This window comes from Leucopleurus acutus, assembly GCF_964270905.1.
Source record: "Leucopleurus acutus genome assembly, chromosome: 10".
Lineage (NCBI taxonomy): Eukaryota > Metazoa > Chordata > Mammalia > Artiodactyla > Delphinidae > Leucopleurus > Leucopleurus acutus.
In genome coordinates, this window is record NC_139153.1 from 11,646,653 (window position 1) to 11,672,389 (window position 25,737).

Sequence of the window (25,737 nt, forward strand, 5' to 3'; positions counted from 1 at the left end):
TCAAAAAAAAAAGAATCTTTTAATAAAAATTACTCATAAAAATCCTAATAAATTTCAAAGAGCACGATATTTCTTAGTACATTTATAAAGAACATTTGGTCCTTTTACAAAAAGCTCCCTTTTAATTTAAATACATTTCTTATTTACAGATTAAACATAAAATATCATCTATAGTTGCAAAGCATATTGCACGTTACAGAGAGAAGCATTTGTATATTTCAATAGGTTTTTCCCAGAGTTTCCAACTCTAGATTTTTTTGTGTGTGTAAAAACATATTTACCTTTCTTGTGCATAATAAATAAAAATGCAGCCTGTGTTTTGCTATTTAAAACTAAAACAAAATACCTTTAAAAATATTATTTCTCTGCCTCTCAGTAAGAGGGAAGGGGGGTAACAAACAAATCAGGAAGGTCCACAGGTACTTAACATTCTCGCCAGATTCACATGTAAATTCAAGGGGGAACGTAACCCTGAGCCCTGCAAAACCTGGGGACACACAGCCCAGCCGACTCACCTTCTCACTTTCACAAGAGTCCCTGCCCTGCAGGAACAGGCACTAGAGAAGGAGCTGGATGTCTGGGAATGGAAAAGGAAAGAAAGATCAAGGCTTTTTTTTCCTAAAGTCCCTGCTCAGCCGCTCTAGGGCTGGGGCAGTCATCCGGCCCGACCTGGTCGCCAGCATTAAATCTGCGGTCGGCAAAAAGAAAGACAGACCTCTAGAAAAAAAGAACTTCTGATATTTTGTCTACAAAACCCAAAGTGAAGGATTACAGTTTGTAATCATTCATTAACTGAGCTAAGAAAATAGCTGACAGGGATGTTTTTCTTTGGTGGAGGACACAGCAGGGAGGCGAGAGAGGAATCAAGCTGAGACCCTCAGATTGCACGTATCCAGCCAGGGAGCTAATTTCCATCTGCACAGACACCATCCTGGTGCATAAACACACAGAAAACTATTGGACTGATGTGCACACGCCCCATGATCCAGGACAGCCTCAGAACCTGGGGATTCAGTCGCTCAGAGCAGTCACACAGAGCAAGTTCTGACGGAAGATTTCCAAGTTCTGAAGGGAAGATTTGAACATGGAAGCTGGATTTCCACCAAGGCCAGGACAATTGGAGAGCTAGCAAACACTTCCTTCGTCACCTCCTCCTCCAGGAAATGGAGTTCCTCAGTCACAGCACCTCAGCCAGCGAAGCCTGCCCTGGAACAATACAGAACTCTGTGGTGGGACATTTAGACTCCACCCACAAAGGTAGCTATAAGGTAGCTTCCCACAAAGGTTTGGCAAAACCACTTTCATTGTGTGAACCAAAGCAGAGTCTAGACATTAGCTACACACAGGATTGCAAGGATGGTGCAAGCTGTCAGCTGTTCCAAAGCATGGAATGTTTGGAATCAGGGTGCTCCTAGGGCAAATCACAAGGGAATTTCCCTGACACTCCCCTCCTCAGCCCTCGCCTTCCTGATCTCCCACGACACAGAAGAAACAGCAAAGACCCTGAAGGACATATCACAGTTGTTGACACTCTGACCTTTAAAGAGAAAGCAAGTTTTGAACGTGGCTCAAAGGACCTTCTCTGTAACTAGCCACGAGACGGGCATTCTGGCATCTAGTCACTGACTACATGGCATCCAGCTTCAGACTGGGCAGTCTGGAAGCTCAGCAACCGGGGTGAGAATGCGTCGCTCACCCTCGGACTCACGACTGGTATAAGTCCAGTGCCTGGAAGCCAAGAGGGTCTGAGACTTAATACAAAACATGTCTCATGCCAGCCTGTAGCCGTGAGGTGCCTCTGTGGCACTCAGGCCCAGGTCCCTGTTCCAGAGCGGGAGGGAGATGGGATACCTGAGCCCAGAGGAGGGGGAACATTGGGGTGCTATAACCTAACAGTGTGATCACAAAGGGCCCACTTTCTTCCCTGAGGTGCCCCGTTCTCCCAAACAGCTCATTTATAGTCCCACCTTGGTTAACCTGGAGAACAGGTGCAGGGATGCTCATGCAGGTGTGTGTCTTTAAAAGGGGATATTTTGGGTTTACTGAGGCAATGAAAATATTTTAAATATATAGAGTATTCTCAAAGAAACTTTTCTGTTCAGTAGATGAGACAATGTTGACAAACAGAATGCTTCTGAAATGAAGAAAAAATGTAAAACAGAAGCATTTGATTTTTTTTCCTTTAAAACATTTGCACAGTAAATGTTAAAAGACAGAGGTGACGTTTATTACTGAAAATCCCTCTTCTAAAAACCTCAAAGAGCTGAATTAGATATCTATTTTAAAACCAGCAACACTTAAATTTTCAAGAATAAAATTCCTCCCTTTTGATTGAAAATGCAATGGCTTACACAGCATTCCTTTCTAGCTTTAAAAAGACTAAAATAAAATCATTTGAAGTATCCTAGCGGTGACGGGTGAGCCACATGACAGGTGAAACTGGAGGTTTTTAAGAGACTTCCTACCCTTTCTATTGAGGTTCATTTCAACCTCTGACGTTACAGGGAAGCCAAAGCTCAGGGTTCTGCTTTCTCTGAGCCCTCTGCACAGTTCAAAGAGGCACAGTTCCGTGCTCACTAAAGAAATAATACCAACAAAGAAAAGAGGCGTTTTAGCACAACTTCCTCTTTATGTATGCTTGCTTAAAATATCAGGTTGAAAGGCAAGGACTGGCCAAGAAGTTTCCAGAACCTGCCTGATATCCATCCCATGCCCCTTTCGCTGTGGTCACACCATGTAGCAATACAAAACAAGGCGGTTAAAATCATAGCAGCAGCTGTGACATCCAGTGGCCCGAACCAAAAGAGTATAAGGCACCCATCAAAAGCCTGCATTGCACAGAGAAATGGCTCAAGGATGCCAGAAAGTCATCCGATCATTTCTTTCTCCCTGACTTAGCTGATTGGCACTAGACACAGAAAACAAAAACGAAACAATTCCAACCCAAACATGGTCGGAACTGATAATCCTTGGTTAGTAAATATAAGACAGATGAAAGCGCAGACGATCATAGGTATTTTTCTCTCCCTTGAAAGGCACCTGGTTCTGAAACTATGGGAGATCCTCAGGTGAGTTCACAATAAATGTAGAACACCATCCAAAAGATCTACCTGTTAAGCTCTTAAACTGTGAGGCGACAACTTAAGAGATTGCCTGTTAGAATTCGGATAAATTCGTGAGCAAATAATCTGTCAACACCATGACGAATTGCATGGGACGCAAATGCATAACTGGATGATTTTTCCCCATGTGACCGACAATCGTGGGTGGAGACCTGGGAGACAGCCCAATTATCCAATAAGAGAGAGAGGATGTCAAAATGCAGTAAATAGGGATGTCAGGGGAACCGCAGGCCCTGCTGCACAGAAATTCATTCACACTCCTCTGGCAGAGAGGCGGCCAGGCAGCGGTCACACAAGCGCCGGCAGAGAAGACTCGACGGATTCCACAGTAGGAAGGTCTGGAGATCCAGCCAAAGAGGCCCACCCACGGTGCACAGTAACATCCGCACGTCGTAAGAAGCCAACTCCTACGTACCTTCTCACTTCAAAGTACATCCTTAAGACAAACAGGGCATTTTATTGAACAGAAGAGAAACGCTAAAGTATCCAAGAATCTACCAGATGCGGCTGAGGAGCTGGACAGAGATTCCTACACCATCGTGGACAGCCAGACGCCTAGCCTCCTCCACTTCGGACTGGGTCGCAGCCTGGCCTGGGTTCAGCTGTTTTAGGTCCAGTTTCAGATGAGGCCGCGCAGGGGAGAGCAGATCAAATCAAGCCAACCATCTGGTCAATCTGTCGCATGTAGACGCTCTTTAAGGGCAGGGAATATCGCCTCTCGTCAGGAACACGATTGCACTAGAAAGAAAGTGAATGAGGGACAATTCGAATTTTGAGTTAAGACGCCATGTGTTAATTCCTCAGATGTGACTGGATGACCTCCCCTGGGGTTTCTCGTCCTGGCACTGTCAACACTTGGGGCCTGTCCCGTGCACTGCGGGATGGTCAACAGCATCCCTGGGCTCTTCCGCTATATGCCCCCCTGCCCCTAAGCCCCAGCTGTGACAACCAAGATTGTCTCCAGACATTGCTCAATGTCCCTTGAGGAGCAAAGTCACCTCCAGTTGAGGACCACTGATGTAATTTAATTTCCTCACTTCACAGGTGAAGAAATGGAAACCCAGGGAGGCTAAAACACATGCACCCAAGTGAAGAGGGGCTGGGACTAAACCCTGCACCCCTTGGGTCCTCAATCCACCCAGAATCGCAAAAAATGTTTCAGTTACTTGAAAATACTGTTGTTTTTCTGAGTCTGTTGCTCTTCTCATCCACAGCTAAAACCTAAATGCTTAAGAGTGTTACTTATTTACTTATTTTTTTAAATTAAAGGCTTTTTTGCTTTTCTCTCTCTCAAAGGGGATTTAAGTGTGAGAACCAAACGTGCTGCCTGGAAAGTTTCCACATATATTCATGCTCTTCCTCAAAGAAACATTTGCTCGCTGCTCTGTACCTGAACTCACACACCCTGCTCCTCAACTTTGCAAGATCGAGACCGACAGGTTCTTCAGTTGGTCCCAACGCCCCCCACTCGTGCTTTTTGTAGGTGCTGTGCCTTCTGCCAGAGCGTCCCTCCTGGGAAGCCCCCCCTCATCATTCCAGGAGCTACTGAGAGGCAACCTCCTGAGTGAAGCCCCCCTTGTTTTCCTGGCAGAGTAATTCCTCCCTCTTCGGTGTTTCAACAGCACTTCACACAGCCTCCTACTGACAAGCACCCGGGGGGAACCGGTCTCTACGCTGGGCCCTGGGCCCATCCAGCACCAGGACCCCTCTGACCGGCCCGCAGCCCTGGTGCCCGGCACAATGGAATCGGGTCTATCAGACAAGTGTCTCCTTCGGTACAAATCCGGGCTCCACCACGCGGCTCCACCGTGTGACCTGACCCTCTCTGTACCTCCCTTTTTCTGTCTGTGAAGTAGGGATCTTACGATACCCACCCCTCACAGGGCTGCTCTGAGAAGTTAGCATACTTAAGCATTTAGCACAGTGCTTAGCATGCGGTAAGCTCTATAAATAAACGTTGGCTATGATATTCTCTCTCCTCCTGTTTTACCCTTTCCTCTCAATCACGCTTTGTTCGCTTAATCTACACTCCATGGCCTAATATAAATTTCAGGGTCTTATCTATAGCTACAGAAATGCCTCTTTCTGAGACTCTTCTCAAATTACCCAACCCGAGTGTGCCATGAATATTCTGTCAGACACTCTGGATGATAATGTGATGAGTAGTGTTTTCTCTTCCTCCAATTGCAAACCACCCCTGGAGAAAGCAACTTACATTGGAGCTGGAGTTGATGACTTTTAGCTCATGAGGTCTCGGCCTGTGCCCCGACTTTCCCACTGGGTCCCGCCCTCCCTCTTCAGAAAAGAACTCCTTCCAGGGTGACTCCCGGAGATGTGCGTCCACAGATACAATGTGTCCCTCAGTTGTAAACATGTATCTGGTTCCAGATTTGTGTACTGGATTCTCCTCATCAAAGAGCTAGTAGAAAAAAGAAAAGAAAACAGACACAATTGTAGCAGGTTTGGAACCAATTCATAGGGCGGCTGAGTTCAGACTACTTAGGGACAAGAACCTGCTTGGCTCTCAGGCCAACTCAGGCTGTGGGGCGGAATCCCCAGTTGCGTTGAAACTCAGACACCTGGACTTCCCCGATCCCGCCCAGACCTAGAGATTAGAAAGCCCGGGGCTACGACCCAAGCGCCACTAATCTGTAAAAGCCCTAGATGATGCCCCCACGCTCTCCGGAGAGTCCCAGCGCTGGAATCCTGGAACTACCCCCAGCTCACACGCACCTAGGCCTGAAACTGGAAAAGCCTAGAGAGAAGGAGGTCGGTGGTTTAACCTTCACCAGGTCCCCAGGGCCTGACACACGTGCCACCGCGTGGCGCACTCCTGTGTGGGCTCTGAGGGCACAGGGCACCCCAGGCAGTCCTTCCTTCAGCAGTGGGCGTGGGTGGTGGAGGAGGGCGCAGCAGGGGCATCTAGAAAGGACCCCTAACCCAGGCATGCGGTAAACGATGCATGAGGAAGGACGCAGAACTCTCAGAGACGGAGGAAACCTCACAGGCACCTCAGGTATTTTACAAACGAGGAAGAACACTCGGCACAGCTGCTCCGTGTTCACACGGCTCCCAGGATGAGAACAGGGTCGGCCTGGGTCCTCCCCCTCCGCCACCCCCCGCAGCCCTGAGTTCTTTCTCCAGGAACACCTTTCTCCAGGAACACCTCCATTCATTCGCTCCAGAACTTGCCCCGTGAATACCCCGGACCCCACGGCTGCCGGACGGGATGCCCGCCAGGCTCTCGGCAGCCGACCGGACTGGCCGCACTGTGAGGTGTGGGAGACCTCGGTGCCCACAGGACCTGGTGGCAGGACCACGCGGCCAGCGGGCGGTTCCCCAGGAACCGTCACCTGCGCTTCACACAACGTGTAACCCAAAGAGTGTCTATGTGTGTACTCGGCAGTGCCTCCCGTACGAGGTCAGGAACCACGGAGTAGACAGCAACGCGCCTTTGCTCCGACAGTACTGCGCCCCTGGGCCAGCGAAATGTCCAGCCTGGAGCAGTGCCTGGTGGCGTATGTTAGATGGAAGGCGGAGGAGTGCTTGCTGTCAGCAGAATGGAGCACTTCCTGGGTTAATCTTACAACACACCTACCAGATACAAGTATTTACAGGTCTCGCTGAGGAAGAAGCTCTCCATCCGGTCCTCTTTGGATTTGTCGATGACATGATGCAGCGTAGCGTAGCCACACCTACAGAACAATCACCCAGTGAGGCCCACCTCTGCTCCTTCCCACCTGCTCATTAACTGAAGAGGCAGAAGTAGCCTATTCACAGAGCCACCAAGGCATCAGACACCACGTGAGAAACAAATTAGGGTAGGTTTAAGGGCTGTCCTTTTCCAGCCTAGATTGCCTGCAAACTTCATTAAAAAGTGGTCTGGCTGCCGAATCATCAGGTTAATGGCAGCGGAAGGGGGGTGGGGGCGGAGGACAGTATTTGCCAAAAGCATAACAGGACACCAAGAAAATGACTCGCAGCAAATTCAGAAGGACTGATTTAAATTTCGTGTCCCAATACTTGTATAGACTGACTAATCATTTGATAGTCTAAGACAATATTTTGTAAGAAAATACTCATGATATTATAGCTAGGTAAAAAAAGCACATCTCAAAAAACTGAAATAGAGTTTTTATACATATATACACACATTATAGATTTATATATAAATATATAAAAGAGTAGAAAACTATATACTTCAATGCTGATGGTAGTTATCTCTGCAGGTGGAGATTACAGTGATAATATTCTACCTCTATATTTTCTATATTCCATGAACTTTTTAGTATATATATCATTTGTATAACAGGGGAAATAAGTTACTTAAAAAGAGCTCATATAGTCTGCTGGAACCCTACAGGAATAAAGGTGAAAAATAAATTTTAATTCCCACTATGATGGGCAGGTTCTACTACACAAAAAGTAAGCAATTTCCCTACAAAATTAACATTAACGACCTGTTCTAAAAAGTAAAATGCAAAATAGAATAATATTACCTCAGCACAACTCAAATGAAATCAAAAGTGGCCAACAGAAAAAGGAAGGAACTTAGAAAACTAACTTGACTTTTGTGTACTTTTCCAGACTCTGCAGGATGTCCATTCCTACATGGAGGTAGAAGGGATTCTTGGTTGCCTAGAGAGAACACGAGAGAATGTGATCCAGCGGGGGCCTGGAAGACACGCCGTCAACACACATCGCGGTGATTGCAGGACGGTCCCGAGGAGACGAATCACTGTCCAAAGGTAGGCACGGGCCAGTTCACTTTATCCTGAAGGGTCGCGAATGTTACAGGATTAAGGTGTTCTGTCGGTTCACATCAAAGCGCACCTCCAATCTGCTTAACTTGAACGGGGTTGGGGGGGGGGCGAGAAGATCTGCCCCAGAGCAGATCAACTCCCTGCCTTTGGCTCTCGTGATCCCCATCGTGATCAGAAATGAAACAACGCCTCACTGACAGCCCCATATCTGAGAACAAATCCAGTTTCTGTGTTGCCTCAGAACTCGCTAGACACTTAAGCTGCGAGCACAGGGAACAGGACGTGGCCCCCATTCCATCCACAGCACCGTGAGAAGGGCTAGGGGACAAGAAGACTCTCAAGTATCTAAGGAGGCCTCCACGTGCTGTGCTCTCTAATCACCCTAGGAACTCAGTCCCTGGGTTGCTGCTTCCTCTTCTGTCACATGCTCACAGATGGTTTCGTTAGGGGAAAAAAAAAATTATCTGGGAAGATGAGACTTTTATCCCAAAACTAGTTTGAAAGTTGGGGATCACCTATAATTCGTGCCCAGTGCCAACTGTGCAGCAGCAAAAGCAAACGAGCACAGGGTCAGCTGTGTCTGGATTAGGAGGGCACACGGAGCAGCTTCCGAAGGCAGGGCAGAAAGCCACAGATTTCTCTGGATTCTAAGAAAGTAGTCAACATGAGGAAGAAGCTGCAAGAAGAAAGAAGCAGTGACAAAACAAAGAGGCATCAACCCAAAGGCAACAGACCTAAGCTTAAGAGGAGAACGCAGCCAGCACCCGAGTGTGTCACCCTCGCAGCGTGAGCGGCCGGACTCTACCCTGAGATCTGGGATCTGGGAGGCAAAACCAGAGGCTACCTCCCCACCCCTGAGAGCTTACATACAACTCACAAGGTCTCTCTACACCTGAAGTCAGTTACCAGTTGCATAGGATTTCTCCCTTTTTCAGAAGCAAATGGCAAGGATTCGGTGCTAAAACAAACTATGGAATAAATCTAAACTACTAATCCTACTACCAGAGCTCATGAGATCTCCTTGCGAGGGCCTGCCCACTACACGCGTCTGCCGAACGCACGGAGGGCCAGCTTCTTGGAAAGTGAGCAGCTCGTGCTGCTGAATTTGCGAATGGCTGACAACTCTCGATGTGTACGTATGTATGGCACGCCCAGAGGTATAAATATCGGCCTTAAACCGTCGGGGAGAAGATCCTTCACGGTTAGAGTGACATTTCCTCTGGCATTCAAGTAATTCCACAAAAGAGGAACACTGTATGTGTTTTTGAACGATTAAACAAAAGTAGGCACTCAGACAATCCCAGATGGTTCCCTTTCCAACTAAGAAAAATAATTTTTCTGTCTGAATACTTTACACAGACCAGGGTTCCGCAGTACATGAGGACAGAAATGCATCCCCCAACAAGAGTTGTTTGGTCAAATAAATTTGGAAAACAGAGAGCACCAAATCTTCCTCTTGATTGAAGGATGTGAGAAACAAGCCCTGCAGTAAAGATGCGACTCAGCTTTGCAGAACGTCGGGCAAACGCGTACATGACTGCAGACGTCTTCCCTGTCCCGTGCGACCAGGACAGACACTGAGCGCTAACAAGGCTCTGGGCCGGTGGTCACTCTAACGGTCGCTGTGAAATAACACTATTCCCCACCTGTCAGCAAGTGTTCCCTACGAACCAATTGCTACAGGTCTTCCCAGCATTTCAACACAAACTACTGTTCAACAAGCTCTTGTACCTGGTAGAGGAGATACGTAGACTCCACCAGCTCAGGTCTCAGTGGGTAGAAGAGCACGTCGGGGGCCTGCAGCTGCCAGTTGTACCTCTCGGGGAGGGCCCCGTAGCGCTTCCATATGGCGTAGTAGAAGGCGTGCAGGCAGATGGCGTCTTCCACGTCTCCTATCAGAACCTACAGGGAAGGCGCAGGTCACCAGGCTAAGACACTGTTCTCAGAGCGGCAAGACGTGACACAGGCCCTGGGCTTCCCCCTCCCCCCACCGGTCACCTGACCTACAAATGTGGCGGGAGACAAAACCAACCCAAAAGGAGCATCCCAGACAGACCCCCCACCCCCCATCTGGCTATCAATGCCAAAGCCCTGAGAACTGCACAGGACAAGAGGCTAGCTGTACTCGTGAATGGAGAACGGACAGCTGAGACATGAATCACCCAAAAGTCACACGCCGTTACTTTTCTGGCATGGCTTTGCACTGATTTAGTGTGGAGTAGTGCCCAAAGAGAATAATGGGGACGTACTGTGCTATTCACTTCCCAAATCTGAAGGAGCCAGAGAATGTTCTGGTACCATAAAAAGAAAACAGAGGGGGGAAAAAAAGCCCTTTCCCAATGACTGCTATTCCTTAGCAAACAGGATTGCGAAATACCTGCAGTCCTGGGAAGAACGCCTGCAGAGAGTCAATCCACGTGTTCATCAGCTGCCCGCTGAACATGTTCACGTTGACGTAGAGGGGCGGGTCCCCTTCCCCCTCGTTACAGGCTTCGCGACTGAGGAGCCACGCAGAGCGGCCAAAGGGGAGGAAAGAGAAACAGCTCAGGCTCTGTCCCCCCAGCAGCCCCTGGCAGCTTCACTTAGATGGAATCAACATTAACCTTTCTCCTCACTCATTCTTTAAACCTTTGGAGACAGGCTGCCTCCACCTCTCAATACAAGACTCTAGCATAAGATGACACTTACCAAAGGATAAAAGCTCTAAACCCAGCCATGGTAACACATTGGGATTTCACTGCATTTTGCAGAAAGCACTTTGACAATCAGGTTTGAGAAATACTTCCACGTAATTTGGTATATAGCATGGGTCAGTTTTGACCTGAGTGGGGAAGTCTGGTTATTTCTGCACAAAAAAAAAAAGAGTCTCTTCTCTAATAAAATCCTACACCACGGGCCTGGAGGAACACCTCAGAGCAAGAAGCTCAGTGATTACTACTAATTTAGTAAATTTAGGGGCTTTAAAAATCGAAAAGGATTGAACTCTGGCCAAACAGCCTCTTACTAAAACACATCACTTGAATTATCCTACAACAGCTAGGGTAGAAATGCGCAGGCAACTAGTAGCTATCACTTGCACTGGCCACTTAACACACACACGTGCACAAGGGAAGACCCAGGGAAGGCAGAGGCGGCACCAGGGTCGAGGCCGCTGCAGCTTCCAATGGTACTTCTCTTCTGCCGTCCTGAATGCACAACTGACAAGCGGCAAGCAAAGCTGTTTTAAACAAACACAGAGGGAAAAGAAGGTGGCAGCTGTCCTTCCTCTCATCAAGTATAAAGATCAATCCTAACTTCTTTAGAAAGTGAAAGAACCAACACAGCTGTGCCGCATTACAGCGCTATGTGCAATTAAAACCAGCGAAACAGAGGGATGTGTCACTCTTGTGGCAGCCAGTCTCCGGGCGGCCCCCAGTGACCCCCGCCTCCTGGCTGTCACACCCTTGTGCAGTACCCTCACAGGCTACATCAGCCCTGGTCTGTGTGACCAACAGTGTCCGGCAGAAGTGCTGGTTGTCATTCTGAGATTAGGGCATGAAAGCATATGACATCCATTCTGGTGGCTCTCTTTCCATCTCTCTCAGATCCCTCATTCTGAGGAAGCCACCTTCCATGAGCTGCCTACAAAGAGGCCCACATGGCAAGGAACTGACACTTCCAGCCACAGCACGTGAAGAACTGAAGCCTAGGGGGGGACCCTTCAGCCCTGAGTGAGCCGTGACAAGGCTGCAGCCCTCACCAATAGCTTGTGGATGACCTCGTGAGAGCCCCTGGATCAGCCCAGCTGCTCCTGGCTTCCTGACCCTCAGAAAATGGGTGAGATAATGTTTGCTGTTTTAAGCCACTAGGTTTCAGGGTAATTTGTTACGCAGCAGTAAATAGCTAATACCTCTTCACCACCCTCTCAAATGACTAACAAACAACTAGGAGGCAGTAAAATGAGGGCAGAGACCAAAAGACCCTGTGAATCTATGTTGAGAAAAATACGAACATTTCACAATACATTCTATTTGCTTGACGGGACAGTAAGAGAGATGGTGAGGAGACATACCCTCTTCTTAAGTAGTTCTGAATACTCTTATATACAGCATTAAACATTTCTAGGTCTTCTTTTTCTCCAAAGAGAATGTAAGATTTCAAGAGGTATTCATAGAAGGAGTCCAGTCCGGCACCCAAGCCACTCTGCTTTCCAACCCAATGGCCCGTCTGAATGTTCACAACATTGCCTGTGAAAACAAGCAAGCTCGTCAGGGCCCCCGGGTGGGGGGCAGGGGGGCCTCCTACTTCAGCCCCACTGCTCCTCAGCACTTTCGTCCCTCACAGGAAAGAGGAGGGATGAATGCGTGCCCCTCTCGTCTTTATCGGTCCTATCAGCAGCATGGGTGGCCAGAGCTTCCTGAACATACAGTGTTTCAACACTGACACAAAAATGGGGAAAACATTTAATGCACAAGAAAACTAGGCTTGTCGTGTTGCTTTTCCAGGTTGACAATGCATTTCAAAAGCCTAAAGGGTGTTGTTCATCAGAGAATGATGAATTATATAATTTACATTATCTGTAAAATGGAAAAAAAAAGAAAAACGGAAATAATCCAAACGTCCAACATCAGAAGAGTCAATGGACTGTCATATAGACTTTAAAGACAATAACTGTGAAAGCAAGATAACTTGAAACCACCTGCATGATTTGCCAAATGAAAGGCAGAATAAAAATATCTATATTATAATTTGAAAGTATACAAAAGTTGCACATGGGGCTTCCCTGGTGGCTCAGTGGTTGAGAGTCCACCTGCCGATGCAGGGGACACGGGTTCGTGCCCGGTCCGGGAGGATCCCGCATGCCGCGGAGCGGCTGGGCCCATGAGCCATGGCCGCTGAGCCTGCACGTCCGGAGCCTGTGCTCCACAACGGGAGAGGCCACAACAGTGAGAGGCCCGCGTGCCGCAAAAAAAAAAAAAAAAAAAAAAAGTTGCACACGACAGGCTGCAAGGGCCTAAGGAAAAGTTTAAAGTTGACAGTTTGGGGTGACACTGGTAATGGGGTGACGGGGCAACTGTTTTGTTTCTACTGTTGTTGTTAAATACAAAAAATTTATAAATAAATTGAAGAACTTAAGGAACAGTAATCGAAGATCACTTCTAAAAAGCAGTGCTTTTGCAATGACACGCTAGGCTCCAGGACCACCAATCCAGTTCCTTCCCGATGACAAAAAGAAAATATTTCTCAAAATAAGACAAACAGTTACAAGAGGCAAACAACCTATTTTAAAATAACATCTCGAGCTAGTAATATACTGATAATCATTGAAGATAAATAATGAGTACATAGGGGTTCATTATTCATTATACTTTTTCCTACTTCGCTATGTTTGAAATTTTCCATAATAATTTTTTAATAACATCTTGATCAAAATTCTCAAGGGAAAAAAATAAAATCTAATACAGGTTTAATCTGGGCTTTTAACCTACTACCACATGCCGTGATTTTTTAAAAGGAGGAAGTCACTCTACCAGTTAACTCTAAATTCCTATCTTTGGAACCTTATACTGAAGCACTATAATCTGCCTCCGAGGCAGTTCTTTTTATAGCATTTAACAATCATTTTCAAGTGGAATATGCCAAGGGATTCAGATCAGAAAGGAGCCCTCAAATAGGAAGAGCATTACTCTGTCCCATCAAACCTTCCACCCACCCTCTAAGTGAAAAGTCACAGGGAGAAATCAGATGTGGCAGACACTGAGGGAGGGCCCTTCTCTCTGAGCTGTCAATTTTCAGGTTCAGTGGTACAAGGAAGAAGGAGTGGAAAGGAGGGAGGGCCCCAGAGAAGAGGAAAGGAAAGGGGGCGATGTGCACAGTGCCAAGGGCCTCACAGGTGCCCCACACCTAACAATCCCGTATTGTTGCTCCGCAGGTTCCAAAGGGCTTTCACGGCTCGCCTGGCCACCCACTCAAACGTGGAATCCCCCAGCAGTCGACTCAGAATCCCAAATTCCACCAGCAGGGAACCAGCGCCGGCCGTGCACGTCTCATTATTACTGTCAGGAGGAACGCCTGTCTTTAGATTCACCTGGGGACAGGAAGAGACCAAGGATTTGTGGCAGAAGTCAAGGAGCCCACAGGGCTAGAAGACCAGGTTACAGCGACCACACTCCACTTATGAACCAAGCTCACCACAGGAGGAGTCAGCCCGCTGCCTCCCACTTTACATTCAAAAGGAAAATGGGGGTAAGTTTAAGACACAAACAAGACAGTACGAACACCAGAGCCCTGTGTTATTCATAAGAGCAAGTCTTGGGGGAATCATTGTAACGCTATTCACTAATCTGCCTCTTCCCAGCAGGTTCTCTTCATGGTGACGGCAGCACCAGGCTTTGGCACTGGGGACAAAGGCAAGCTGTGGAACCACGTAGAAATTTTAAGTGAGCTGCTATGAACTCACTCCTGCTCAGCAAACATTAACAAATCTTGGACTGGGAGAGAAATGAACCCAGCGAGCAAGTGACAGCCTGTTTGATCACTGAGGCTCAGTGGTCTGGCAATTCTCCCCTGGTTGCTGACCCAAAGGCTGACTCAATTCTCAGAGGGGTTCTGGACTCGGTAAATCAGATGCCACAAAGACAGAGTCTCATTCCAGACCTTGCATTTAAATCAGCAGCTAACTTACTGGTCTGTACAGGTTTTATTTGAAAGATCCACATGAAGTGTCCAAAAGAACATTCGCTGAGCTCCTAGAGCGTACGTGTGGGGAAATGGACCCAAGTCAGAAATGAAGACAAACTGCCCCCACTGTTTTGCAGCAGAGGATATAAATCCCACCTGCAAAAAGGGTTAAGAATACAGAGCACAGGAACATAACTTCCTTAAGGGAAAGGATTAAGTCAAATATGTCACTGTGGGCTTCCCTGGTGGCGCAGTGATTGAGAGTCCACCTGCCGATGCAGCGGACACGGCTTCGTGCCCTGGTCCGGGAAGATCCCACATGCCGCGGAGCGGCTGGGCCCGTGAGCCATGGCCGCTGAGCCTGTGCATCTGGAGGCTGTGCTCCGCAACGGGAGAGGCCACAACAGTGAGAGGCCCAAGTACCAATAAAAAAAAAAAAAAAAAAAAATTTCACTGTATGCCCACCCAGCACACAACAGGTGTCCAGTAAATGCTGAATGAATTAAAAACCATTTCTATCATATTTAGGGCCAAATTCTCTCAAGGACATGGCTTTCCTCTTCCGCATCAGCCCCACTCCTTCCCGCAAATAAATTCATCAACAAAGAGTTTTCATTCGGGAAGGTGGTGAGTTGTTGACACCGTCTACCTACCCGAGGGTAGGGGATCCCTGTCCTGGTGTTTTCAAAGGCAGGGAGGAGCCGCACGGCCAGGTCGTGAGCCATATGCAACAACTCATTATCATAATCCTTAATCGTCATGTCACCAAAGGGCTGCTTGGAGTCAGTTATTATTCTGTGGGCAGAAAGAAGGCTTCCCAGGACCCTAATGACAGGAAAAACAAAAGAAGAATAAAATCACGTTGGTTGTAACTGTGTACAATGCAGCTCAGAATGACAGAAGCAGGCTTGAATCCCCTATGGACTTAGCGCTGCCTGAAATCAGAGGGACTGGACTTAATGGCCCCCTGAAGTTCTTTCCAGCCGTGACAGTAAACGATCATTGTTAGCTAACAGCATTATGGAAAGGGAGAAAGCGAACCATTCTTCTGAGGCTACTGAGAATAATCCCACTTGAAGTAGTAACAATGTTTAGTCATTTTCATCATCTCATCAGAAGGGAGTGTCCTAATCATTCCCAGAATAACACCTTTTAGTATTAATAAACTACTCTTGGTTTCTCTCACATGGGGAAAAAACTCAGCAAAATAAAAAACAGAAAAGAGCAAGACAACAAACACTAAGTAACTTTTGTAATTCTGGCTGCCAAGCAACGTCCAATTCTCCAGCTTCTGCTAAACAGGCAAGGTGGGGAAGAGAAGGAGAAGGAGAGAATGACCCGACTGAGAGGCAGGCGCCCCCAGCTTAGATCTCAGTCCCTCAGCAGCCACGAGTTCAGGTCCCCCTCCAATGAGGTGAAGCAGATTGTGACATTTTTCAGAACAAATGTTTTCATAACTTTACTTTTAAATAAACGCTACATCTGGAATGTTATGCAGTGATACAACTTTCAAAGTTTAAATGGAATAGGAAGGCAGTCGCAATCTATCAAACTAAAAAGGCAAGATATAAAACATGAGCCCAGTACATTAGAGGGAGGGAGAGGGAGGGAGACCCAAATGGTCAGCAGTGGTTTTACTGCAGGCGGTGGGTGACAGGAGAAACTATGATTCCTTCAGAAATACATACGGGTTTTCCTAGGACACAGTGGAGGAAATGACACCAGACATAAAGTGAAATAATGAAAAACTCCTTTAAAGGGACATCTATCTTAAACCTGCATTACAATGTGTCTTTCTATTTGGTCCCAAATATAATTAATGAAATGGCAACTGTTTCAGTTTTGATCAATGCAAAGCAGATGAAAAAGGGACACAGTGCCCACAAGGTCTGCACGGACTCCCTACCTGGACCCCGGGGCTGGTGGACCCTCCAGGAGTTTCCTCCTTACACACCCAAAAGCAGCCTTCAATCCGTTTGATGTACTATTTTACCTTATCGTGGCCTCAAAGACTTGGACGGTGGAATCTTTGTCAAATGACACTGTGTTGATCACTAACTTGACTGCTTTCTGGAACTCGGATGAATTTCCCATTATCTTTAAAAAGAGGAACACAAACCATTACAACGGCCTGAAACGACACTGAGGCTGCATGATCGCAGGAGCTGGGCCACTTCATCTGAATGTCTGTACGTGTGGTTTTGCCACTCGTGGGAGAAGAAACACAAAAGGCAGAAGAGCACAGTTATCTCTTAGAACACATTCTGGGACAGACGGCAAGCCCATTTCCACCAAACTCAAGCATCCTATCTCCAAATGGCAAAACTGTGTCAGTAACTCCTCATAAAATCATTAGCAGCCCTCCTCGTCCTGCCCCATTCTCCCTCACCTTCTGTCTGATCTTGTTTAGCATGCAAGGCATTACACTTCCAGAAATTCCTGAAATGAGTAACAATAAATCCAAAAACTGAAGAAACGAAAAACATGGCTTTCCCTCTGCTCCTCAGATAACGCGACAGCTTGGGCGGTTAGCTCCCAGGAGACCGAAACATCTGGAAAACTGACTCCTTGCTTGTTACCCAGATGTCTGAACACTTTGGGAAATAGTGGTATTATCTTTTGGAGCATAGCATAAGACCAATGACATTCAAAACAAACAAAACATACAAATAACCAGCTCTACGTCCTTTGTAAGAAATGTTCTAGAACTAGGATTCCTATTTTGGGTGTGTGGATATGGTATCATTCCAAGCTTCTCTCTCTTATATGAACTGCAAATTGGACATAAAATTTGATAAAAATAACCTGAATAGAAATGCTTTCATGCCGTTCAAAATTTTATGACAATCCTGGTACTATAACGACATCATAAAGACACCAAAAAAAAAACAAGAAAAAACAATTTCATTCAGACACTACTTATTTCAAGTATGTCTTATTTCCTAGTGTTTATTGATCTAGTGCATCTTTTTTTCTTTTTCTCCCCCTCATTGTTATTTTGCTGTTACATGCAGAGCAAGTACAGACGTTTCTTTTCTGGCTTTCGGTTCTTTCTTTTTAAAAGATTATGCGATCATGCTGCAAGTTGCATCGAACAGTCAAGGGACTGCTATCATCCAAGTGTTTCCAAAGCACACCTGTTAAAGTTTGTTTAAAATGTCAGCAAAAGAAAAGGGAAACGTCAACAGAAGTAACACCTGAAAAATAAGCCTGAAGTGTACCTTAAAGACCGGATGTTCTACAATGAAAACCACAGAGATGGGTCTGTTTCCCTACAGATGTTCACCAGCAGCAAACTCTGTTATAGCAGCTGCAGGCGCTGATATGATCTCAGATCACGTGGAGGACGGCAAAGGAAGCCAACAGCTTTCAATGATATATTGTAATTTGCCATTTTAGACAGCTACGGAACAGAGTAACGAGGCTCTGAAATCGTTCACTCAGGCTCAAGAAAAGCTGGACTGCGTTTCTTTACTTCTCAGAGCCTTTAAACTGCTGGTGTGCATGGTGGCTCTCCAGTAGTGGGACACTAGTGGGACTGGTAGAATTTCTCAAGTTCATTTGGGAGCAGAACTCTTCTTTGAGGGAGGACACCCTTGGAATCTGTGTTGGGAAGTGCCAGGTTACGAGAAATTCATTTTCTTAACACGTATTTGCCCTCCTATCATGTATCAGACACCATGCGGTGTGGACAGAGTGCAGTGACTGTAACAGGGACAAGGTCTCTATACTTCAAGAGCATGGCAGACGGATAAAAAGACACAATGGGGCAAAAAGAGAGAGGGTCAGGGGGAAAAGGTGTGCTTTCATAAGCTATATATGAGTCTTGGGACTTTTTTTAAAGCAACACTTGTAGCCTGAGTCAGCCTCTGGTCCCCTCAACAAGTTAACTCTAATCAGGGTGAACACACCCGTCCGGGCACATTTTGATCAGTGATGGTGGATGACTGACAGGGAGTAGCAATCACTTCATAAGGAGAGATTGGGAAACTAAACTGCTGTGCAACTACAGCCTGGCAGAATGAAACCCCGGGCTCTCTGTTAGACCATGAGCCTAGGGGAATTGAGAAGGACCGCTCCAGCTCTTCCCAAGTTCCGGTAATTCTACTACTAGCAAGATCTGGGACAGCTGTAATGCATACTTAGCGAGCGTTACCCAATTCTAACTCCTGACAGCTTCAAACTCTGTTTAAGGAAAGTTAAAATGCAGGATTTGGAATCGACTTCAGTACAAATTTTCTTATGGTAAAGGTGTGCCGGACAACGGAGGAGAGCAAAGAGGCAGTAGAATCGTGGTTGCTAAGGAAATTTTTCAGCGCTACGCTGGGATATAGTCCCTTGCTGTATCCTACAGCAAAGGGTCGTGAGGCACACCAAGCACACACGGCAGCCTGGTAGTAAGAACCATGCATGGTGCCTGCCTGCCTTCCACGTGCTTTGGCTCATCTGTCTAGAGGCCTCCAGCTGCCTTGAGGGAAACCAAGGGCTGAGCATGTAAAGGCTGCTCCTGAGCTGGCAGCCCAAGTCTGGAGGGGGTAGTGTCCACAAAACACGGACAGCAAATAAAACAAGAGTGTTTATACAGAGGGTCTCTGCACAGGGGCTGGAACCAGGGCTCAGACTTGATTTGGGGGAGCCAGTAGCTGGGGCACATTTCAGGGGATCTTGTCCCCTGGAGATCTTGAAATCCTGAGATCCTGTCTTTTACTTCTGAAATCTTAACTACAGTAACTGTATACTGGTTCCTTTAAGGAATAAAATAGTGGGGACCCTGCAGAAAAATAGGTTTCCCCCAAAACAATCACATTTTCTTTTTTTTAAAAAAACATTTTTTAAAAATTTATTTATTTATTAATTAATTTATTTTTGGCTGCACTGGGTCTCTGTTGCTGCGCATGGGCTTTCTCTAGTTGCGGTGTGCGGGCTTCTCATTGCAGCGGCCTCTCTTGTTGTGGAGCACGGGTTCTAAGAGCACGGGCTTCAGTAGTTGTGGCACATGGGCTCAGTAGTTGTGGCTTACGGGCTCTAGAGCGCAGCAGGCTCAGGACTTGTGGCGCACGGGCTTAGTTGCTCCACGGCATGTGGGATCTTCCCGGACCAGGGCTTGAAACCGTGACTCCTGCATTGGCAGGTGGATTCTTAACCAGTGCACCACCAGGGAAGCCCAACGATCACACTTTCTCCTCTGCTTTTTTAGGGGAATCACATTTCCCCTCATCTAACCTTCAATGTTCTTCTTGCTCTCAGCATTAAGCTCATTAAAATAAACAATAGCCATCAGAGCTATGAATACATGTTGAGAATCACATTTCCTGGAATTCTCATCCCTGGGGGAAAGTAAGGGTAATTAACTCCAAAATATCTTAATTAATTTTTAAAAATAATAATAAAGCTGAACACTTACTGCAAGTGTATCCAACGCATCAACAAGAGTCAGTGAATAATTCCCTAGGACATCATTGATGTTCAGATTTGAACTGAAAAAGAAAGAAAATTAAAATTAAACCAAGGTACTTTTAAAAGATAAAAGAGACAACAAAACTAAACACTCATCAGAAACTAAAATGGCTGGAAACTTATTTATTCAGGGACTACTGTGGGTGGATCAGTATGGCAATGGTCCTTCTGCCTCACAAGGGACAGTCTCTATAGTGGCACAGAATAGCAGAGACACACACGCTTATGCTATAGTGGAAAGAACACAAAACGGGAAGTAAGGAAATGGGAAACAAGAGTCATTGCCCTCTCCAAGATACAGTTTTAACAGCACAAATGACCTTTCTGTCCAGCTTCAAAAAGCTCTGATTTCGAAATCATTAGGAATGAAAAAGGAGAGGCCCTGTCACATGACCTGCAAATAAAACTTTAATACAGAAATCAGACACTGGCGCAGATTACACACACAAAGCAGCAAATAAATACCTCAGTTACAGGCTCAGTATCACTCATCTGTCCTTGGGGTGGGGGAATAAATTAACTGCTTTGTATCATTTTTTCCCTAACGTACCACCCTAAGAATCCCCACCAGCTCCATCAATTGTGAGGAGCTGTTGTTTTACCATGAACCAAGCCAGGGCTTCTCGTAACTGCAGCTGCATTAATGATTCTACCACACACCTCCTGCCCCATGATCAACACCAGTCGCCCACTCTGAAACAATCTTAAGACACCAACTTCAGGGCTGCAATGAGGGTAACTGACAGTTCTTTATAGCACTAAAAACGACAAAGATAATACTAATACATCTGGGAAAGGTGGGGACGGAGAAATAGTGCAAGTCATAAAGTCAGCTTGACAAATTCTAGGGAGTTCAGCTATTCCTGTCCCGTTCCCACAAACCCAGAAAGCAACTGCAGAAGCTTGAAAAGATTTGAAAGTAAGGAGAGAAACGAAAAAGATGAAAAAGATGTAAGTCAGGAGAGAAAGAGGATGACTGTTTCAAGATTACGTTTATGAAAAACCACAGTGAAAACACCCTAGTTTTATCTTCAGCAACTGATTCACCGTCATTATGACGTCTTCCATCAAACCCCAGACCACGTCACCTGCTCCGTGGCTCTCTCTGATGGGTCCTGTCTCACTTCCCTACGGGCAGCATCTCCGTGTTCCTGTTGCTCGCCCTGCTCTCTGAGAGGCCTCCTATGTGCCTCAGCTGGGGCGAAGTGGGCCCCACGTGAAACACACCTCACATCCGATTTTACCTGAGCCTTTGTTTTAGGCTGATTACGTCACTTAATCTAGGACGAAGAATGTAGGGCAAAATTGTACCTCCTTTTTTTTTTGAAACAAACTATCTAGAAGGGGCGATCTGGGAACCAGGGCTCTCACATGTCTCTCCCAAGCCACGAGGCCAGCACACCACACCTGCTGAAGAACCGCACCTGCTGCTTCTAGCTGTCGATTCTTTCTGAATACATGAATATGATTGCAGAAGGTCCTCTGAAGACGAGAGCTGTGGGTTAAGCTCAGCCCTTCAAGGGCAGTGCCAGCCAGAGAGGATATAGGAAGTGTCAAAAGCTGGAGGGGAAGGCCAAAGGAGACAGGGAGATCCTCAATGCTGCCATTCAAGAACATTCTACTGAGCTTAAATATTTACCTCCACTGGTCTGCTGCTCAGAAACCAGGAGCTGCCTCCAACAACCCACCTCATCCCAACACGGGTCCCTCATCACCTAGCCTCCAGGCTGGATGCTGGGTGAACCCCGTGGGACCACCCTCCCCTGAGGCGTATCACCCTTTCCACCTGCACCGGCCCTGGAAGGGAGGACTAATCTGGAGCACTGCACTCCTTCCCATGGTTTACTGTGCTTTTCCTTTCAGGCTATAACTACACCGGACCCAGTTTTAAAATACTTCTCAGTAGAACGCCCAAGCAGCCACAACAGAGAACAATTGTAAGAGTTGGCACAAGAAAAAACGTGTTTGTAGTAACTGGTGGTTCCTTCTCTCCACTCAGGCAAATCCACTCAAAGACCTAAGGCGTTCATGAAAACACTTCCAAATGCTTTTCTACCAGATTGTTACACACTCTTTCAAAATGTGCCAAACTAGAAAAAAGAAAAATGGGGAGGGCAGGAAGGAAACAGGAGACTCCACAGAAGCCTGTTGGCCTAACGGCACCAGATTACCGGGCATCCACTGAGGCCAGCCCACCGTGCAGGCGAGACGGCGATCCGTCTGTCCTGTGCAAACCTGACCAAGAACTCAAACTTCAGGTACAAGGCTGGGTTCAAAAGTGCCCATCTTTCCACATAACCAGCTGCCGAACCACGATGGCTCTCCACTTAAGATACCCTGTGTGCCTGTTCGTGACATTCACCCCACGCTGCATTTTTAAGGTTCTTATTACCCCCAAACAGAGAAGATGGAGAAAACTATGGCCTTTCACAGAAAATTTCTGGCGACGCAGCTAACATAATGCTAACATAGCATGTTCAAAATTAAACGCATGTGTAAAAAAGAAAAAAAAAATTCCACATATACCTAACCTGTAACAGCTGTTCAGAAATCTACCTGATGCTGTGTAGGCACAGAGGTAATATAAGAAACAGTCCCTATGTTCCAGGGATTGACAATCTGGGGAGACAAGACAAAGGGAAAGGAAGGTGAACACACAACAGTACTCAAGTCTCACACGATATTAAAAGGTGGAAAAGCAGCTCAAAGGAAAGGAACCGAAAGGAGAACTGAGTAGATCAAGGACAGTCATCTTCAAACAGTTCAATGGCGTCATGGAAAAAGACTTGAGCCTGACTCTGAAGGAAGCCAAGATTTTAGGAAGAAAGGGGAATGCAGAGGAGGCCATCTTAAACTAGGGGTGCCTAGGAACGAGTCGGTTTAGGGGCCAGCATCGGTTTGGTTTGATTTGCTTTTTTGTTTGCACAGCAATATGGTTGGGGAGAAAACAAAGAAGGGTCATGCACCCAAGGTCCGAACTAACGTTATTATTCATGAGACTGCAAAATTTCAATATCCAGACTTACTTGAAGAAACTTTTGAATTTGGATCCTCCAACCCAAATCGGGGATGTGAGAGGAACTGAGTTTACATAGTGATTTGTAGCTGGACAGAAACGTTTGCTATTTTTAAAAAAGTGTTCCGGTTTTATTTACTTCATGTCAATACTCTTCATCCTACCTCCAGTCAAACAAGACAGGTAAGATAAGCCCCAAGTAAACGTGACTAAAAAGAGAAGACAGGCACATTGAGCACTCATACTTTGTTTCTGTACTTTTTACATAATATTCTAATGGCTAAGTTACTCTCTTTTTTAAGTGAGTCATTAGAATTCACTTGACAGTAATCATTAGAATACATTTGCTTAAAATAAATATCTGAAAGACTTTTTATTACCAGTTATTTATTTCAGGGATGTAAATGTGGCCTGCTCTTTTCCTGAAAACACGAAAGTCTGAGAGGAGTTAAGTGAAAGGAAAAGGACTAAGAAAAATTAACTTTCCACTCTTTACGAGCGGCCAGCGTGAGGGTCTACTCAAGGCTACCATAACCCCAGAGCTCTTTCACCTTCTCAAAGACACCAAGGCTGACCAACCGAAAGGGCACAACCCTTCCCACATGGCATCCCCTCAATATCTCTAACTCCATCTTTCCAAAAGCAATATATCTGTCTCAAAGCAACCTGCCCTCAACTTATCCAGACTGTCACTGAACAGTCAAACCAAACCACTCATCAGCAGATGTCATCCCCAAGCAAAGAGAACTAGTTAAGCAAAACAACTCAATTTCCTAAAATCTGGAAAAGCCTAGTAATTTTTTAAAAAAAAACTTACTTAAAATTTTTCTCAAAAAAAAAATTGAGATAGAAAATACATTTCTATGTATAAAGCCTGACACAGTGAAACATGAAAAATATAACTCATCAGTTTCCTACAACTTTAAAAAGGCCAAGTCCTTTTTAAGTTAACCTGGGATGTCCCCCTGGCTTCACTAAAAATCATGCTCTCCAAATGCAATTTAAGACAAGAATCTGTAGATAATCCAACCATTTTTAAAACTCTTTAAGTCCCTTTAGTGTATGGGCTTCCTTTTTAGGACCTAAGGACTGGACTCTGCTGCTTTTCATCAGGTGAAGGAAAACACAAGCCTCAAATGTCCACAGGGACCAAGCAGCTCAACTCCTCCACTGCCAACTGAGGGGAGCGGCCGAGAGAAAGGCAGCCATATCCAGCCTAACAGGGTCAGTGTCAAGGCACACCGGTTCCCTCCAGCTAGGAGGTCCTTAGCTGGGCGTGCTGTCCTCTTGGACTCTGATGTCAACAGCAGTAACCCTTGAAGCTCAGCCTCTGTAAACACGGCTGATGGAAGGGGAAGACTGGTAGATCTTCCCTGACAGCCCTGCCACCAGGGTGGGGGAATTTATGGAACAGACCCTACAGAGCAAGGAATGTCATCTTGAGCATCAGGACCCCAAATCTGGGCCACGCAGCCTCTCTCTCTCCCTTCCATCTAACCATCGTCAGCCTAAGGAGCCACCCCTGTGATAACGGAGAAAGGCTGTAGCCCTGCTCTGCCTCAAACTCACTAGATGGCTTTAGAGAGTCCCTTCTCAGGATCAACTCTTGAATTTTTATATTTTTATACAGTAAAGTTGGAGTTGGCTAGGTGGAGGGAGATAAGCGCCGTTTCGAAGCTGCGCTTACAAGGGATTTCATTTTGATTTGACTTTCACTTGGAGGAAGGATTGCAGACGGAAGTCTAAGGCCCCCCAAGCCACCCCTCGGTACTGCCACTGTCCCTTCCGGTCTCTGGGCCTCAGTTTCCCCATCTGTAAAAGAGACTGCGCTGACAGCTGTCCAGTAACAGAGATTCCAGGAGAAGCAAGAGAAGGACAGCCACCGGGCCGTCCACGCAACCCCCAGCCCAGGCCGACCTCAAAGGGGGTCGGTCAGCCGAGGCGCCGGACGGGTGGGCGCTGCCCCCAGGACCCTAAACGCCCGGGCACCAATGGGGGGACCCGGAGGAATGAAGGCTGCACCCGCCGGGAGAACGGAAGGAAGCGCGTGCGGCGCGCGGTCCTGGGCGTCGGGCCGGCGCGGGCTACTCACGGGTCTCCGCGGTCGGGTCCTCGGCCGCGGCAGTGGATGGGGTTGAGCTCGTCCTCGGGGAAGGCGTGCGCCATGTAGTTGTCGTAGCCGAACACGAACATGCCCCGCGCCAGGTCGCGCATCTGGGCGCGCAGCTGCGGCGGGAAGGCGCCGCTGTAGCGCTTCTCATACTCGTCCCGGCCCCGGCCCCGGCCGCCCAGCACGTAGCCCCAGTGGCCTGGGCCGCAGACGTCCGGCCCGGGCCGCCGCGGAGCCCGCCGCCGCCCCGCCGCCGCCCCAGGGACCTGCGGCTGCAGCCACGATGGCCCCGACGGCCCCCCGGGCGTCCCGGGCCGGCCCGCGGGCTCCGAGGCGGGAGACTCGGGGCCGTCGGGGCCCCTCAGGCGCTGGAAGCCGAAGCTGAGCGGGAAGCGCTGGTAGAAGCCCATGCTGGGCCCCAGCCCGAAGACGAGCCATAGCACTCCGTGGAGGCCAAGCCGGAGGAGCACCAGCCCCAGGACGAGCGCTCGCCATTGCATGGTCGCGCGGGCGCCGCGGGCATTATTTACAAACGCGGGGGGCCTTCCCCGCCGACCACCGCACCCTACGTCCACCCAGTAGCTCCGCTCACTTCCCCTTTAAGGAACT

General features: G+C 47.2%; 1 protein-coding gene across 1 annotated transcript; it reads right to left on the reverse strand.

Annotated features, from left to right (window-relative positions):
- Positions 1–25,737, reverse strand: EDEM1 (ER degradation enhancing alpha-mannosidase like protein 1). Its single transcript, XM_082848446.1, has 12 exons — positions 25,111–25,737; positions 19,950–20,022; positions 16,539–16,642; positions 15,199–15,370; positions 13,769–13,952; positions 11,937–12,111; positions 10,263–10,383; positions 9,617–9,787; positions 7,687–7,760; positions 6,721–6,817; positions 5,338–5,541; positions 1–3,860 (listed from the first exon to the last, which is right to left on the reverse strand). The coding sequence occupies exons 1-12, from the start codon at positions 25,626–25,628 to the stop codon at positions 3,771–3,773; spliced, it is 1,983 nt and encodes a 660-aa protein (XP_082704572.1). The 5' UTR covers positions 25,629–25,737; the 3' UTR covers positions 1–3,770.